This window comes from Antechinus flavipes, chromosome 1, assembly GCF_016432865.1.
Source record: "Antechinus flavipes isolate AdamAnt ecotype Samford, QLD, Australia chromosome 1, AdamAnt_v2, whole genome shotgun sequence".
NCBI lineage: Eukaryota > Metazoa > Chordata > Mammalia > Dasyuromorphia > Dasyuridae > Antechinus > Antechinus flavipes.
Window position 1 is genome coordinate 450,545,163 of NC_067398.1, and position 18,255 is coordinate 450,563,417.

Genomic DNA, 18,255 nt, shown 5'->3' on the forward strand with positions numbered 1-18,255 from the left:
CAGATTCTATGATCTACAATATATACATCTATTCTTCTTGTAATAAGAACAGAATTTCCCCAAAAATAGATGAGCGAAGCCTAAGAAGAGATTAGTTTGAGATCCAGCTAAATAAAATTATTCCCTAAATGCTCATAGATACAAACAGAAGAAGGCAGTAAACTGGCAGCTGATAAAATATGACTGCCAGCATTTTTATGTGATTTATTTTCATTGGCAACAATAGTGGAACCACTACATTTGGACTCTAACCAAAGTATGTTCTTTATTGAGAAGTGGCAAGTGCATATAAGAAAGTGAAGCATTCATGGTAAAACTTTCAAGTATTGAGTCTTCTAATATCTCAAAAAATAGCCAAGTGAATAGAAAAAAAGACAAATAATTCTGTTATTGGTTATGCTTTCTATAACATCTTTGAAAATCTTCCACATTTCATTTAATTAACATATTCTCAATTTTTAACTTGAGAGAGGAACAGGGATATTTTCCCAAGAAATTTTCTATAATAGACTACATTTTTAATCAACCAATGATTAAAGCATTTAGAGAATATGAAATTCTGATGGGTTTATTGTAAATAATTTGTAATGAGGTGTGCAACTTGTTAGTAAAATGTGTTCATGAATACTATCCACATGTGTATCAAAATTGTTTTCAAAAATTCACAACAGACACAATTATATATAATATTGTATTTAGTTATTTTGGTAAATATTGATGGTAAGGTGTTAAGATATCTCCCATGTTGTTGAAGCAGTCCTGCACAAGATCCCATGAAAATAATGTTATATTGTTGTTGGCAAATTTCTCCCAAATGTCCCTTTTTATAAATTTTATTATACTAACTGAATTGAACTGAAATTCACAGAATTGATTCATCTGATCATTTACACTAGGAAAACAAAATGGATAAAAAATATATTGTAGGGATTATGATGTTCAAGTGGCTTGTTATTCTGTTAAATTAATTTATCTATTTGAATATATTTGACAGGCCTTTGAACAAATTTCCAAAGCTGAATAAGAGGAAATTTCCTGGATTTTATTTGAGAAATTGTGCCATGTTTTCTGTACTTCCAAGGTTCTCACTGTTACAGAAGCCCGTCTCTTTAACATAATTATCATCTATTCGTCAATAATTAAAAACAATATTTTTGGGGATGGATGAGAAGACATATTGCTGAAACATGTTTCTTCATGTTTACTATAATAATTTTCACTTAAGCAGTTATATATAATACATTAGTGAAGATATATATGATTAAAAATAATTTTATTTGATCATTTACTTAGAATGATAGACAGTAGATGGGTAGTATTATTGCACATCTTAGTGTGTCAAAAATATTAAAAGAAAAAATGAAGGATTCTAACATTATGAGTAGTAACTATATTAAATATTTATGGAGAAACATGTTTAAAAATTGCCACAGATAAAAAGGCTTCAAGGAATTCGAATTTGCTTATGTGGCAAGATGTATTTCTATGGATAAAATAATAAATCCCTCAGAGTATGAAAAACATGTACACATAAAATGCTAAACCTTCTAGTCTTATGCATAACCAAAGATTTTTATGCCTTTAAATATTTTTGTCTTACCTTTTTAAATATAACTGTCTATGAATTACTTTAATTTTCTCAGTTAGCTAAGAAAATTCATCCTGAACACGTTTATAGAATGAAACTAGGCAGAAAACAAATAAAAGATAAATCATAAACATTTATTAAATTCTTACTATATTAAACACTTAGCCAATAACTGCTAAGCATTGGTGATATAAAGGCAGAAATATTTCCTAACTTCAAGAAGATTCCATTTAGTAAGTGATTCAAATTACACATAAGAAAGTGTATATAAGGTATATTCAGAATGGATGCAAGGTCACCTCAAGGGGAAAAGCAATAGCAAAAGAAGACCTGGGAAATGATTTTCTTAAGTAAGATTTGAGCTGAGCATTGTAAGAAAGCAGAGTTTCTGAAAAAATATAGGAGAGGAAGAAGAACATCCAGATATAGAGGCAGCAATCCCAAAGGCATAGAGATTAAAAATGGAGTACTATATGTGAGGAGCAGCAAATAGGCCAATATGACTGGAGTACAGGAGGATGTAAAGAGTAGTAAAGAACAAAAAGATAAGAAAATTACGAAAGACTAAATTGTGAAGAATTTTACTTGACCATCAAAGGATATTTAGATTGACCTTCAATATAATAAATAGTAAAGAGCCACTGGAGTTTATTCAAAGGGGAAGGGAGTGGCCAAATCTATACTTTACAGGAAAATCATTTTGGTGACTGTATGGAGGATGTATTGCAGTGGGGAGTGACTTGAGGGAAGAAGACCAGTTAGAAGGCTATTTCACCAGTTCAGGGTAAGGTAATAAGGACCTTGATTGGAGTATTGAGTGTGTAAATGGAGAAAAACACATAAAAGAGCATAAAAGAGATGCTAAAGAAAAGTAAAAACAACAAGACTAATGTCTGATTGGATATATGGAATGAGTAAGAGTGAGTAATTAGTTGTGTTACCCGAGTGCTTTGATCCTTGATGACTAACAAGATATCTTATGAATAATAAAACAATTTGGGTAAAGTGTGGGATGGGATGGAGGTGGAGAGAATTCCATTTTTGATCTGTTAAGTTTGACATGCTTTTGAGAAATCCAATTCAAGATATTCATTAGGCAGTTGGTAATATGGAACTGGAATTCAGGAAAGAAATTAGTGTTGGATATGTAGATCTTAGACTCACATGAATAGAGATAATAATCTAATCCATAAGAACTGATAAGATAAAGTAAATTGAAAATACTGAAAAAAGAAGATGGCACAGAATGGAGATTTGGAAGGATATATTTTAAAAAAGAATGAACATATAGATGTATTTGTAGGTAACAGGAAATTAGTTAATAAATAAAGCAAGATTAATGGTTAGAGAGATGAAAATATTAAGAAGGGATAGTTTTCTCGAAAAAATAGGAGGGAATGAAATTAAGGGTAAATATTGAGGAATTGAACTTGGCAGGAAGGACCATTTGGAAAGGGAGAAAGGTAGGAAAGAAGAGAAAAAGGAAGAAAATATGGGAGGGCCACAGTGAAGGGAGTGAACTTATAAGGAAACTTAAAATATTACTAAAGAAAACAAAAAAAATGGCATATGGAGTAGTCTACATATAAATTGTTAAAATTAAAGGCAATAAATTTGAGGGTATTGAAATATCAATTTTTAAAACATCTTAAGGAAATAAAGATACCAATTGCATAGAAATATATCCAAAGCCTTATCTCAAAATGACAGAAAAACATCAATAATTAAAGACCCATATGTCTCTTTTCACATCTATATAAAACTATGAAAATAATTACACATATACCAAGACCACTTTTGATAAGGATACCAGAAGAGAATAGAAAGACTTTTGAAGTGATAATCTATAATACATAATTTTATCTATCATCTTTGCTATTGAGTGGGTTGTTCCTTATGCCTAAAACTGTGGTTCTTCCTAACTCTTGCCTCTTAGGCCTCTTCAGAGCTAAACAAAGTGCCTCCTCCTACGTAAAATATTTCCTGTTCCCGTTTTAGCTAATATTCTCCAACCCTTGAAAATATATAGCACATTGCCTAGCACATAGTAAACAGCAAATAAATGCTTTCTGATCGATGGATTTATAGATCAAGAGAACTCAACTGTGGATCTATTTCTTGTGATGAACTTATGGAAGGACATGGAGTAGAGTCACACAGGATGGACAGCCAGCATGGATAGATTATGAATTGTATCACTGGAAAAATAGTCACAACAGTGAGATGGCAGATCTATTGGAATATACTGCCTCAGATAATTGATGAGAAATTTATAGTCAATTTGTATCTTGCCAGAGGTTCCTATTCCTAATCATGCAAATGATAGAAAATAGTGTTTGTTCCATATGACTTATCTCCCTAAAAAAGGGAAGCATTTAACTTTCAAATAATTCATTACATATGAATATATTTGTATATATATGAATATATACATATATATCTTCATTAAAATAATCTTAATTTTTCTGTTTTAAAGAAAAGAAGATATACTCTGAAGGTTTGTGGGACTGGTCAATATTTTTTAAAGAATTATTGTTTCCAATAATTCCTTTCATGGGGTCATTTTTTTCATATTTGTAAAACTTAATTTTTACTTATAAGTAATATTAGCAATACGGCTAGCTTTTTCCTTTTGTTTGTTTTCTGTAATTTTTAGGTTAGCTGATTCTGGTTTTGTGTGTGTGTGTGTGTGTGTGTGTGTGTGTATCCTATGGCTCTCTGGATATTCACGGATTTACACACATTAAAGAGACTATATCATTTTCTAGTTAAAACAGAGCCAATGAGCAGCAGTGAGATTGCTACTACAGCAGCAGACGGATCTTTAGACAACTTTTCAGGATCAGGTATGAAGCAAAACTAAGTGCTTTTTCTTCTTCCTACGTACTCACTAAGAAATAAACTACTAATCTTGCAATTTTGCACAGCTCATCTAAGTAATATAACAATGATAATTTAATGGATATTTAAATACTGTGCCTAAAAATCTATCTATTGGCTATTACACCAAAATTAAACCAAAGAGATTTTACTTTACTGATGGTTTCATGATAAATATTATGTGAAAGGGAAGACCCTTCAGTAAATATGAAGAGTATAAAATTAATGGAAATAGGTACTTTTGTGACAGTGAATATTATGGAATAAAAAGTGTATGTGGTAATATAACAGTTACAAAGGAAGTATGTGTTTCTTGGCACAATAAAAACAACATAACCAAAGATGAGATATAATTTATGTTTGATTAAGAAGCATTTCAGAACTTTTTTGGGGGAAAGGATCCCATGTTAAATATAAATTTGTGATTCAGATGGTTTATTATGTCCATTTAGAAAAAAGTATGTTTGTTTACAGGAAGTACATTTCTGAAATGTGCAGAATCAGTTATGTGTAAATTAAAATGATGTTGGATCATTTTTTTTGAATGTTTCTGATTGTTACATTCAGAAGTATATTCATTCTAATACTGAATTTTGTGTTCCTCTGAAATGTTAAAGAACACTTCACAGGAAACAAGAAATTTAAGTTACTTATAAGATAAGCTTAGCTATAGTTATTTCTGTGTCATTGTAAACAAATGAGAATCTATATTATATATCTTATGATGTTTTAAAAAGAGAAATTTGATAATGTTTCTAGGGTAATTCATTTCAAAATCAATGGATTCTTGCTAGGTCTGGATGATAATTTGGATAGCCTTTTATATTCTTTTCAAAACAAGTTGTTTCTTCTACTTTTATTACATTTCCAATAGCAATTTGTTTTGTTTACATTTGGAATATATGCAAAGCTTAACACTCTCTTCTGCTAACAATCACTTAAAATATAATAACAATATAGTTCTCTATGTGTGAAGACTTGGTAATGCTTAGTTAACATTTTAGATGCATTACTGTAAGTATGCATATATCTATATTGCAATCCACATTTTTTCCCTTCTTTCTAGCAATTGGAAGTAGTGGCTTCAGCCCAAGACAAACACATCAGTTTTCCCCACCACAGATATATCCTTCCAAGTAAGATGTATTTTCTCTTAATATTTTTAATGAGAAAGATTTTACTTAATTTCAAATCATAATTGAGTACGTGTGTGAAATGATAATTTAAAATCAAATCTTGTTCTTCAGGGAGTTTAATGTATTTACTTCTTACTAAAAGTGAGAATTTGCTTTAATTATTGTTTAGAAGAATTTTTCTTTTCTATAGTACAGTCTGTTACAATGTCAAATTGCAGAATTATTACATAGTTGATACTCAGAAATCTTGCATGTTTCCATCTAATGCATGGGCTTTCTATTTTCTGTCATTTCTGACAAATAGCAGACCATACCCACATATTCTCCCTACCCCTTCCTCACAAACTATGGCTGCATATGGGCAAACACAGTTTACCACAGGAATGCAACAGGCGACAGCATATGCCACATACCCACAGCCAGGACAGCCATATGGAATCCCCTCGTATGGTGAGTACATTATTAGCAGCATTATGTAGTATTTTATGCTTGTATAGTTAAAAGATTCACTTAAGGGAGCCTTAGAAAGTCTAAGCTCTGAGTCAAATTTTCAGAAAGTATTTTCTTATTTTTTGGTTTTCAAATTCCTTATTGGTTTCCAAATTCCCTACAAGATTAATCTGAGTATGTATTGATCAAATTACATGTTGATTTTTTTGGATAGTATAAGTGACAGGTTGCATGGTCTACATGTACTCTTTAAATTGTTGTTTTTCTTTGCATTAGCCACTTAATATACTTGCACTTTATTTTTTCATTCATAAAATACCACTTTGTGGACTTTTATTTTCTAAGGAAAAAATCAGTAAAGTCTTTGGTAATAAGGCTTTATGTATTTCTCAGATATCCAACTTTTATTGGGGGAAGTAGAAGAGAAAATTAACAATCTCTCTCTATGTATTTTTCTCAATATTATCAAAGGTCAGAATAATCTACAGTCAGGAGAATGAAGCAAACATTACCTTCTACAATGTATTTTTTGGAAAAAGCAAAAACAGGAAATGTTTGAAGATCATGTATCCATTCAAAATGTTCTTATTTGGAGATTTATGGATAACTTTGGTCTGTGTAAAAAAAATAATGCATCTTGGTATTTACTTTAACCCATATGAATTATAAACTAGTTTTTTTAAGATTCTACATTAATTTACAGCAGGCATTCAATGTGAAGTTTTAGACATTTTGGAAGTGGGTTTTTGGACATTTTTAATCAAATTATCAGTTTAAATATTGATCTTTTTAATTTATATGTGTTACTTATATTATGAAGGGAAAGATGGGAGGGGACTATATTCTGTAACTCAATGTAGTAGAATCAGGTTTAAGAATTAGTAATGTAGACATTTTAGTTACTGTTCACTTTTTTTATTCTTCATTTTTCCTGAGTTCAATAACAAATATTTTACTTTTAAGGTTTTTTAATTATTAAAACTGTAAGAATATCATTTAGAGATACAAGAGGAGTAGAATAAAAAGGTTTGATCCAAGTCTGGTTCTTTCAATGCTTTAGGAAAATTCCTTGATTTCAGTATAATGAATTTCCCCTCAAAATAAAATAAGAATAATAAGGTTGCCATGTGTTTTAGATCTTAAGGGTAGCTTTTCTTTTAATGTAAAAGAAAATTTTATTCTAGTTTTCTCATGTTCTTCCTTTCCCTCCTTCCATCAAATTAGTTCTTCAGAGATTTCTTTCTTCTCTTCACTAGGCTGTGACTAAAAATAATTGCAAATTTATAATTACTCTTAATCATGGTCCAGATGTAATGACTGGGTCTCATTGCTACCAAATTCTAGTACTGACCTTATGATCTTTGATAGCATCAGGAACCAGTTTATGATGTAAAAAATGCACAGAGAGGCAGCATGGTATAGATGGAATCAGTCTTAGACTCCTAAAGGCTTGGGTTTAAGCTCTATTTCTAACATTTATCAGATAGATAACTTTGAGCCCTATACAACTCTCTAAGACTTTAAATTATCCAACAATTGATTTCCATTGATAGAGTTTTGTCAGTGAGATTTTCTTATAACAATAAGGGAATTGGCAACACTAATGAAATCAGATATACAACAATAAAAAAGCAAAAGATTCAAAATTTCCATTTTCTAATATGAACTCTGATTTAGGCAAAAGGGGGGATTCAATATTTGAAATATATGAAAACTGTATAAAGAGGGAGAAAGGGAACTGTTGACAAATATGTATTTTGTATACATTTTAAAAGATTGCAGGCTCAATAATATGGTAGAAAAATAGTCTTCAAGTCAAGAAGATCTGAATTCAAATTCTTCCTCTGAAGCATATTCCTTTTGTGACCATAGGCCATAGATGTCATACCTCCCCAAGCTACTGTATAAGGAAATAGATCACAGAAAAGTTGCTGATATGTATCAGAAGGACATTCCACAACTATTCCTCATGTTATTGAAATGATAGATACATATTCTGTGTTCTTTCTTTTCCACTGCCTCTTCCTATTCCCCCCCCCAAAAAAATTAGGTAAACATTTTTCTTCTCTAATCCATCATTCTTCATTATTTTAATATAGCATATGTGTTCCAAGAAAATATTAAAAGGAAAGTTGGTTAGCCTCTTAATTCTGTGCATAACAAAGCTCCTATTGAGTTCAAAGAGAAATTTTCTAGTAAGATCACATTTACTCTGGGCAGAGAAAAATAGGGCAATCTTATGCACCCATAATTCTATTTTTAAATGTTCGTTTGGTGGGTAAAGCAGCTAGGGATTTTTGTCACCTCCTATGTTCCCAAGTTCTAAGTTAGTAGACAGCTGGCAAGAAGCAGGAATGTCATTTCTGAGCATGCTTTGTTTAACCTGTAATGATTGGATTTTCATTTTTGACCTCATCCAAAATCCCTTTTAATAATAACATAAATAAAGTCAAATAATAGAAGTGTCCTTTCCAACTCTTTAAAAAAATAAATAGTACATATAAATCAAAGTTCATCTGTTTTTAATTATTATTTGCTTTACAAAAGAACACAAATATGTATAAAGTAGATTTGTTTTTCAAGAGGACAGATTTTGGGTGAAAGAACTTAAACATTTTATATATTATATATTCTATTTAAGAGTAATCCTTTATTTGAACTTGAAAGTATAATTATAGTATATCTTTGTAAATTTTCATTTCCTTTATTCTTAATAAGACCATATAACTGCTACTTGTTGGTTTATGACTAAACCATTGCTCGTTATATGCTATTGTGTTTCTACCAATTTTTGAATCTGAACAAATAGATAAGCTATTACTAACTGATTTAGGTGCATTGTGGGCAGGCATCAAGACAGAAGGTGGATTGTCTCAATCACAGACACCTGGACAGACAGGATTTCTAAGCTATGGCACAAGCTTTAGTACTCCTCAACCTGGACAGGCACCATACAGCTACCAAATGCAAGGTTTGTATATACTTTGGCATTATATTTGCCTTGATTTCATTTGCTGTGGGGTGGATATGAAGAAACAAGCATTTATTACATACCTACTATGTGCTAGGAATTATGCAAAGCATTTTACCATTATCTCATTTAAATTAAATTCTGTGATAGTAATCATGTACCCATATAATATGATATGACTAAATTTTAAATATTTTAATACATGGAGAATTTTCCACCTCTATTATTTGCATTTATTAGTGATTTTCATCCTTATTTTCCTGTTCAGAAGCATTCCCAGGCCAAAAAAAATTTTGATAAAGTATTTCTATTTATAACATTAGCTCCTTGAGAGTGTGGACTATTTTTATGTTTTAGGTTCTTAGTGTAGTACCTGACACATTGTTGTTATTGCTATTGTTATTGTTAGTCCTTCATTCTTGAAGAGAACCAGTGACATTAGGAGTGTAATGTCTTGACTTGCAAGTGAATTGGATTTAAAGTTTAAGTGAGGTACATCTTTGCAAAGTCCTAAGTCTCATTCTCTCCTCTCAAGTTAGAATCCAGTGTAAGACATTGGTCAGGATGAATGGCAATGACCCTGGATGTTGTGGGAAATCTTGGATTTTTTAAACTAAGATCTTCCCCAAGTTTCAAAAGTTTCTTGACTTGGTTTTACTGTCATTGCCAATGGAGTTTTGAAATTTATTCTTTAATTGTATGATTCCTTGTATGAGACTCCAATAATATAATGTTTCTATAAGGTAGAAATACTTGTACATTTGAGATTGTTGAAAGGTATTTTCAAAAATATAGATATTATTATTAAATTTTTTATTATATTTAGGAATTATCATTTGAGACAATTTTTGATGATTCTATCTATGTAATTCTTATATAAAGGAATTTTTGGTGATTTCTCTCTTTTAAAAATACCAATAATATTTACCATGTACTTAATATGAAAATGTAATTTTAAAATTTTGGGAAACATTTAATTCTCAGAAATGAACTAGGAAAGAATACAGAGATTTTAATCATAGGTAGAATAGTGGTAAGAACTTGGTATATGAGTTTTATATCTTGCCTCTGGATGGTTGCTTGGTTATTGTCCTTCATTCTCAAAGAGGACCAAAATGACACTTAGTAGTTATGTAACCCTTTAGTAAATCACTTAACTCTCAGTCTAAGGTTCCTCATCTAAGAAATAGGAGAAATAATACTTTGACTTCCTACAACTCCTTCTTTTGGAATGAATTGTATGAAGAAATGATTCTGACCATATTAATATAGTCTAAAACCACAATCTGATATTTTTATTTATTTTCTAGTCTTTTATTAATATGCCAGGTTAAATGCTTAGTGGATATGGTTTTCTAAGGTAGCATAAAAATACTTATTTTATTACTCAATACAGACCATTGAAGCCTCAGAACATCTTCTGGAAGGCACCATTTCAATTGCATTACAAATAGCCAACTAGGCCTTGCACTTAAGAGATAAACCTCTTAATTGAAGGTCAATCATTATAGCTTAGCACACATGCATTTATTGGATATAATAGGGCAGTAACTAACTCATTATAAATAGGTAATGCTTCAGAATTCTGTTGTTCTGTATGTAGTAGCCTGTACAGCAATATTTCCAAAACCTTCCTATAATATGGATTTTAAACTTCCTCTAGTAAATGACAATGGGAAGAAATATATAAAATTTGTGCTCATTTTGCTAAGGGGAAAGGAGAAGTGATATATTTTGGATAGAGAGAACTAGAACAATAATTTTATATGTAGTAAGAACTCATGGTATATAAACCTTCTGCATCTGCTGATGCATGCAGATCAGCAACTATTACTCAGATTATATGGTATAAATTTTTAGAGAGTTTATTTGTGCTAATCTAACACGAAAAAGTAGACCCACTATAGGGCAACCCCAGGAAAAGCAAAATCAACAGACAGATAATAAGCACCAACTTTGTGCTAGGCATTATAGGTATGTGGTAACTATATAAAACATGGAATCAAAAAAAAAAAAACACTTCAATTTGTTAAAAAAAAAATTACCTAAATACTAATGAGTTCTAAGTAACTTAGAAGGGAGCATCAGCAGCTAGGAGAAATAGGAAAACTCTAATGTAGGAGGCATTATTTCAGCTGAGCTTTGAAGCTGGGAATTGTGAAAGGCAGAGGCAGAAAAGAGTTGATTCCAGGAATTGGGGAAAGTCTGAGTATGGGCATGGAAATAGGGATTGGATTGTTGTGTATGGGGAAAAGCAAATTAGAAACAAAGTTGAAGCATAAATTGAATGAAAGTGGACAAAATGGAATAAATCTGGCATAAAAAACTTGAGCCATATGGTAAAGGCCTTTAAATGCTAGAATAACTGGTAAACATGTTGATGAAATTGTATAAATGTGTTTGACTATTCCAATGTCATGTAACTGAATCATGTAGTAGCATCAAACAGTGCTTTGCCATTCATTCACACATGTAACTCACAGCAAATGAACAAGGATGTGATTTTTAAAAAAGTTATATGGAATACTTAACTGGCAAAGGTAAATCAGGAAAGCAAATTTCCCAAGGGAAGGCTTATCCAATACATTCTGGATGGGCTAGTTCCCTGTAAATTCTCCAATATAGGATTTTTTACTATACAATTTGTAATAGTGGAAGAATAAATTCATGCTCCTCTCTGAGGATAGAAAGAGGCTACATGGAAGCCCTTGTTAATATTAAGTTCATTTTGTAATAGCTATAAAATCAGTTGTATGGCTTAGTAAAGCAAAACAAAAAATAATTTTTTTTTAATTTTTTATTTAATAATTACATTATATTGACACTCGTTTCTGTTCCGATTTTTTTTTTCCCCTCCCTCCCTCCACCCCCTCCCCTAGATGGCAAGCAGTCCTTTATATGTTGGATATGTTGCAGTATATCCTAGATACAATATATGTTTGCAGAACCGAACAGTTCTCTTGTTGCGTAGGGAGAATTGAATTCAGAAGGTATAAATAATCCGGGAAGAAAAACAAAAATGCAGATAGTTTACATTCGTTTCCCAGTGTTCTTTCTTTGGGTGTAGCTGCTTTTGTCCGTCATTTATCAATTGAAACTCAGGTCTCTTTGTCAAAGAAATCCACTTCCATCAAAATATGTCCTCATACAATATCGTTGTCGAAGTGTATAATGATGTCCTGGTTCTGCTCAAAAAAATAATTTTTTTAACATTTTCTAAATATTTTAAAAGGAAATCTTATAAAATATGTAGACTTCTCTTTTCCTTAGCAGAAATGGGAGTGGAGTGTGCATGGGTATAGTATAGTATAGAATATTGATAGATGGTCCATTTCCTCCACACACATATACCTCCATGTATTGACAGGTTGTTGTGATTTTTTTTAAGTCATTATATGTGATTCCTGTTGCAGTTGTTCAGTCTTTATTCTCAAAGGGTAACAATGATATTACAAAGGTATTATCTTTATTTTACACATGAATTGAATTTAAGTGAGACAAAGTAATCAGCCTCACTCCACAAAATCATAGAAATCCAGTGACAAGACAAAAGTTAAGACTACTGGTTATGATCCAGGATGCACTGAGACACCTTGCTGGGAGGCAAATGCAGAGGAATAGAGTTTATGTGATGGGGGAGGAAGGGAAGGAGGAAGGATAGCCTTAAAAATCATTTTCATTTATACATCTTTATATATTTATTCATATTATATGTGCACATATATATTTACATTTAAGAAGTACATATTTTACTATACTGGAGAGCAATTTGGAGTTATCCAAAGAAACAGGCTAAAATGTCCAAATTCTTAGATTCAAAGACTCCAATGTCAGTGATACACTTCATCAAAGTCAAAGATGGAAATATATCATACATACCAAAATATTGATAACAACACATTTTATAAACTTTTACTAATGCTTTTTCCTCTCTTTTTTCCTGGGATCACAGGGACTGCCCTGTAAGAGAGTGAAAAATAGTTCAGAAAAAGTAACTGAGAAATCATTGAATTTATCAGTCTATGCAATGTCCTATGCCCATTTTTTTATCTCTACAAAAAACAGAAGGTAGCCAATTTTTTCTTCTTCCTCAGAACCAAGCTTGCTTATGATTTGATGCTCAAAAAGTTTTGCTTTTTTCCCCTCCATTTACATTGTTGTGCTAATTGTATATATTGTTTCCTCGGTCTTACTTACTTTGTATAAATTCATGTTTTCTGACTACTTCTCTTCTGCATATTTACAGTTTCTTTAAGCGCACTATATTTTATTTTATTCATATACCTCAATTTGTGTAGTCATTTCTTAATTGATGATGAGGCTTGCTTCAATTCTTTGCTAGAATAAAAAATGCAGTTATCAATGTTTTGGTATATATGGCATCTTTTTCCAAATTTGATTTTGGTGAAGCAAATCAATGAATTTGAAGTGTTTGAATCAATGAATTTAGACATTTTAGATCCTCTTTTTGGATAATTCCAAGTTGCTGTCCAGAGTGATAAAATATATATTTAAATAAAAATGAACAGCAATTTTATAATTCCAAAATTTTATAATTTTGTTTTTAAAATTTGGAGTACTATTGGATCATGATGAAGTATTAGAGATCTGCTAACTATATTTGAATAGTTTTTGTCAAAATACTTAAACCAATAAGATTGTAAATTTACCCATAAAAGTATATGTAAAAACTTTATAATGTTTATCATCTATGTAAAACTGTGTGGTGTAGATAGATAAACTATAAAATAAGTGGAAAGATTTTAACAAGGATTTTCAAGTGACATAAGCAAGCAGGAAAAGTTTGATTTTTAAACAGCCCATCTGGCCTTCATAGGTTTTTCCCCAGAGAGCTGCACTAATGTCTGCCACATATATTGTGCTCTGATGATAGACATAGCCCATGGCAAAGAGGCCAGTGAAGGAAAGCAAATGGACTTCTGTGGAAAATACACAGGAGACAACAGCCTCCCGCTTGTTGATTAAGTATTAGGAAAAGATCCTCCACATGGGAACTACAGACAAGCCCCAGCAGGTTCCAACATTCTTCCTATCCTTGCTGAGATTCCTAACTTTAATGTGGGTCCTTGTTCTTTGCTAAATAGACCTTTGACCTAAAAGTTACTGCTTTTATCATGTTTGAAATTATAGCTGGACAGTTTAATCACTAAAACTCCTATAATATTTTATTCATAATGCTTCAGATTTCTTTCTTTATAGATAACTATATGCCATATGTGTCGACACAATTCATCTTAAATGTGAAATCAAGTCTTTTTTTTTTTCTTCTATTGTTAAAAGCAATCATAATGGGTGGCCCAGACAGCATCTTCTAAGAAGGCTGTTTCTTGTTTGTTACGGTTGGTAAGACTACCACCCTTTCTCTGTAGGAATCAGTAATATTTAAGATGAAAGAGAATTTCCTTGTGATATACTAAATGAGAAGTCCATTTATTTACCATTTTAAAGCATTTACTTAAATAATTTTTCAACTTGAGAAGATAAGAACATTTTAAAAACAACTTTTGGATATGATACTTTTTCTTTCGTATCTTTGCTTAATTATGAATCTTGAAACACTATATAAATATGAGTTACTCTCCTTATCATTACTATCAGATATCTTTATTTCTATCCCTTCTTGTTATGATAAATGAGTATCAGTAATCATAAATGTATTGTCCATGAAGATGAAGTGTAGGGTCTCAAAATTATATCCAATATAGTTTTGGGAAAAGAGTTTCAAATCTAGTATCTTCCCCCAATTTTGTTATTACTTTGTTCTGTGACCATGGCTGAGTTACTTCAAGTTGAAAAGAATTAATTAAGTGCCTTCTATGTGCCAGCTACATTGATAGTGATTGGGAATAGGAATGTAGCAGTGAATATTGTTTTAAATTAAAGGAAAATAGATTCTACTGGTACCCTACTTAATCATTCCATGACTCTTTCCTCAGCTATAAATTGAAGAGTAAAACACTTGTCCAACCAGACTTTCTGAGAAAAGTATAAACTGCATAAATATAATTTCATACCCTTGATGGGAAATTTTGATAAAAATGGAATATGTATTCTTATGTTTTAATCATAACATGGATTGGGACAGTTTTCAAAGGCTATCTGCAAAGTAAGTATGGAAGTTCTCTTCAGATCCTCAAGACAATAAAAAGCTTTAGGCTTTGTCTAATGACAGACTGAAATCTTAGATTGTAATTGTATTAGAAGTCTTATCACCCAAAGCTTCTCCACCAGTCATTGAATTAATCTAGCCATCAAAACCTAAAAAGAACTCTACTAAGGTTTTTTTTTAAGGTTATAATATGGATCAGTATGAGGAATGCCTAATTTAAGAAACTCTGAAGTATCACAGGGCTTGATATCCTCAGAACAATGGTATCTGCAAACTCATAGGAAATTTCTGTTTGACTTGGACTTTCAAAGTTCAACCTTATCTATGACAATTTCAAACACTTTTGTAAAGTATGTGCCTCCATGTTTTATGCCTTGACATTAATTATCAGAGAATCATTGGACAAATTATCTTTATTATTACATTGGGGGAGGCCAGGTGATACATATTTGATACTTCTTCATCTTGGTCTATTGAACTGAATGCATTTTACAGTTAATAAACACTGAATATGATGGAACTTGTATAATGTTCATGAGTTTTCATAACATTTAATCATACACCTTTCAGTAAAAAGCTTTCATGTAATTGCAGTCCATTCTGAAATCTCTTCTAGAGAAGCCTATCTGCTCCCTTCTAATATCCTCCTAAAGAATAAAACAAAACAACATATGAGTGAAGAATGTTTATTGTTCAGACAGTGATATATAAATAGACAACCCATATCATTGGACAGAAAGTGAATTATATCCTGAATAAGACAAGAAGTAGAAATGAGTTCTAATTGCTGCTTAGAGGTTGCATGTTTTTACCTAATACAAAGGTCTACCTTTTTTAATACCATTGATTTTTTTTTCTGTTGCTATATGATTGTAAGTTATAGAATAGTAAAGTTCCCAAAAGAATTGAATTTGAGAACCATTGAAAGATCAGTTGATAGATTCATGATAAATGTGAACAACTTGAGACACATTATAAATGAGAAATTTTAAAAGAGAAATATAAAGAATCTTAGAAATATATGACTAGAAAAGATAATGGGTCTATCACTTGAGAGCAAGGGACAAATGATGGCTAGCCCACATACTCCATTATTGTATTTGTGATGTCAGAAATTGAAGGAAGTTCCAAACATATTGTGTTCAATAAATGGGAGTCACATAGAATGGGCAGGCAGGGATGAGTTGTAGTACATTTGTTCTCAATCTCTCAAATCTCTTTCTCATACCAATTCATTCTCCAACCATTCAGCCAACAGGGCAATTTTCCTGAAGCGTAGCTCTAAGTCAACCCCCTATCCAATTCTGTTAGCTTTAATCATCTCTCCAACTAACCCCCTGTTTTTCCTACACCACCCACTCCTTTTTCAAGCTTTCTACTACTTGAACATAGTAATCAAATAAATAACACTTATACTTTGGGAAATGACAAATGAACTCACTGCCCCCTGAAACCAACTCACTGAATAGAAATTCTCTTTCCTGATATATTTATCTATCTATCTACAAAAATAGATAGATAGATATAGATATATAGATTGTCCGAGTATATGTATATATATGTATACACACATATATATACATGTGCATGTGTTTGTGAATGTGTATCTGTGTGTGTATGTGTTCCCTTCTCTTAGAATATAATGTTCTCGAAGAAAAGTACTCACTAGCTTTTGTTATTTTATCCTTAGCAGGAAAATACAGCTATTCTAAAGCCATAAAAATAAAATGGAGAAATAAAAATAAAATAAATAAAACTAATAATTTGTGATTCTTCCTACTTGATGGCTTTTTATTATTGTTTAAATAATACTGAATTTTAAATTATGTAACCTTTGTGCCTAATATTATTTACTTAATTTGGATTGCCTAGCAGTAATTTTTATCAAATATGTAAGTAGGAGTAATATCATTCCTACCTCATTACATTTTTGATAAGATTACATAGGGTAAGATTTATTGATGAAGGTAGATTAAAAAAATGTTCCAGACCTTGAAATATGAAATTCCTTAAAGCATTCAACAAATTGATGTACTGTCAGAAGAGGAAGTAGGTTCTTCTTCATTGGAAATCTTCATGTAGATTCTGAATGACCTCTTGTTAAAGATGTAACAGTGGGGATGTTTGGGCAAGGATATGGTAGACTAAATAGCTTTATTAAGTTTGCAAATAATAAAAAACAACTGATTGACTTGTATAAATAAGATTCAAAAAAATATCCCAAGAGAAGGGGTATGGACCTAATCTAACAAGTTGAAATCTAAAAGAAATAAGTTTAATACAGGTACTGATTTAGCAAATCAATTCAATAATCACAGCATAAGAAGTATATCACCAGGATATAATTCAATTATGGGTTTTAATGGTCCATAAGCTCAATGATCCCCCATTATATATGGCTCATAGTGGATGCTTAATAAATACTTGTTGAAAAAACAAAACAAATTATATTCTCTAGTTTGTGAAAATGTCCCTCTTAAAACATTATTTCCAGTAATGAACATGATACTTCAGATGACAGTATACAATACATGTTAAGGGCTGAGAATAAAAAGAAAAATCAAAACAATCCCTCTATACTTGGAGCTTATATTCAATGGGAGAGGATATGTAACATGCACCAAATGTAAATGTATATGTATATGTATGTATGTATGTCTGTGTGTCTGTGTATCTGTATGTTTGTGTGTATGTATTGTTTATAGGGAAAGGATACTAGAAACCAGGTAAATGTAGTCGGGGAAGGCTATTTACATAAGGAAATACTTAATTCTAATTTTGAAGAAAACTAGATATTCTAGGGAAGGGACAAAATTTTTGCTGAGGCAGAAAGGCAGGTAATAGAGTGCAGTAAATCCAAAAAGGTTTTCTGGACATTGTGAAGGACTTTGAAAGCCAGACAGACGATTTTTAATTTAGAAGGAGCCATTTGAGCTGCTGAACTCAAACTAAAGGGATGAAAGAAATAGATAAAATGTAGTGAAATGATCAGACTTGTGTGTCCTTGTGTTAGGAGTATCAAAGTGGCAGCTACATGTACTAAGGATTGGGTGAAAAGAGAATGGATGTTGGGAAACTAATTAAAATGTTTTTGTAGTGG

At 31.3% G+C, this 18,255-nt stretch overlaps 1 protein-coding gene across 5 annotated transcripts in view; it reads left to right on the top strand.

Annotated features, from left to right (window-relative positions):
- The window catches only part of EYA1 (EYA transcriptional coactivator and phosphatase 1), a 148,939-nt gene that overhangs the window by 34,080 nt on the left and 96,604 nt on the right, over positions 1-18,255 (top strand). The window contains exons 4-7 of one of the 5 annotated variants that reach the window (XM_051970054.1): positions 4,357-4,434; positions 5,535-5,604; positions 5,909-6,054; positions 8,888-9,025. In XM_051970054.1, the coding sequence (XP_051826014.1) occupies positions 4,357-4,434; positions 5,535-5,604; positions 5,909-6,054; positions 8,888-9,025 (432 nt within the window). Of the gene's footprint in view, positions 1-4,356; positions 4,435-5,534; positions 5,605-5,908; positions 6,055-8,887; positions 9,026-18,255 lie in introns of those variants that run through there. The other 4 variants (XM_051970055.1, XM_051970056.1, XM_051970053.1 and 1 more) reach the window with 4 other exon arrangements.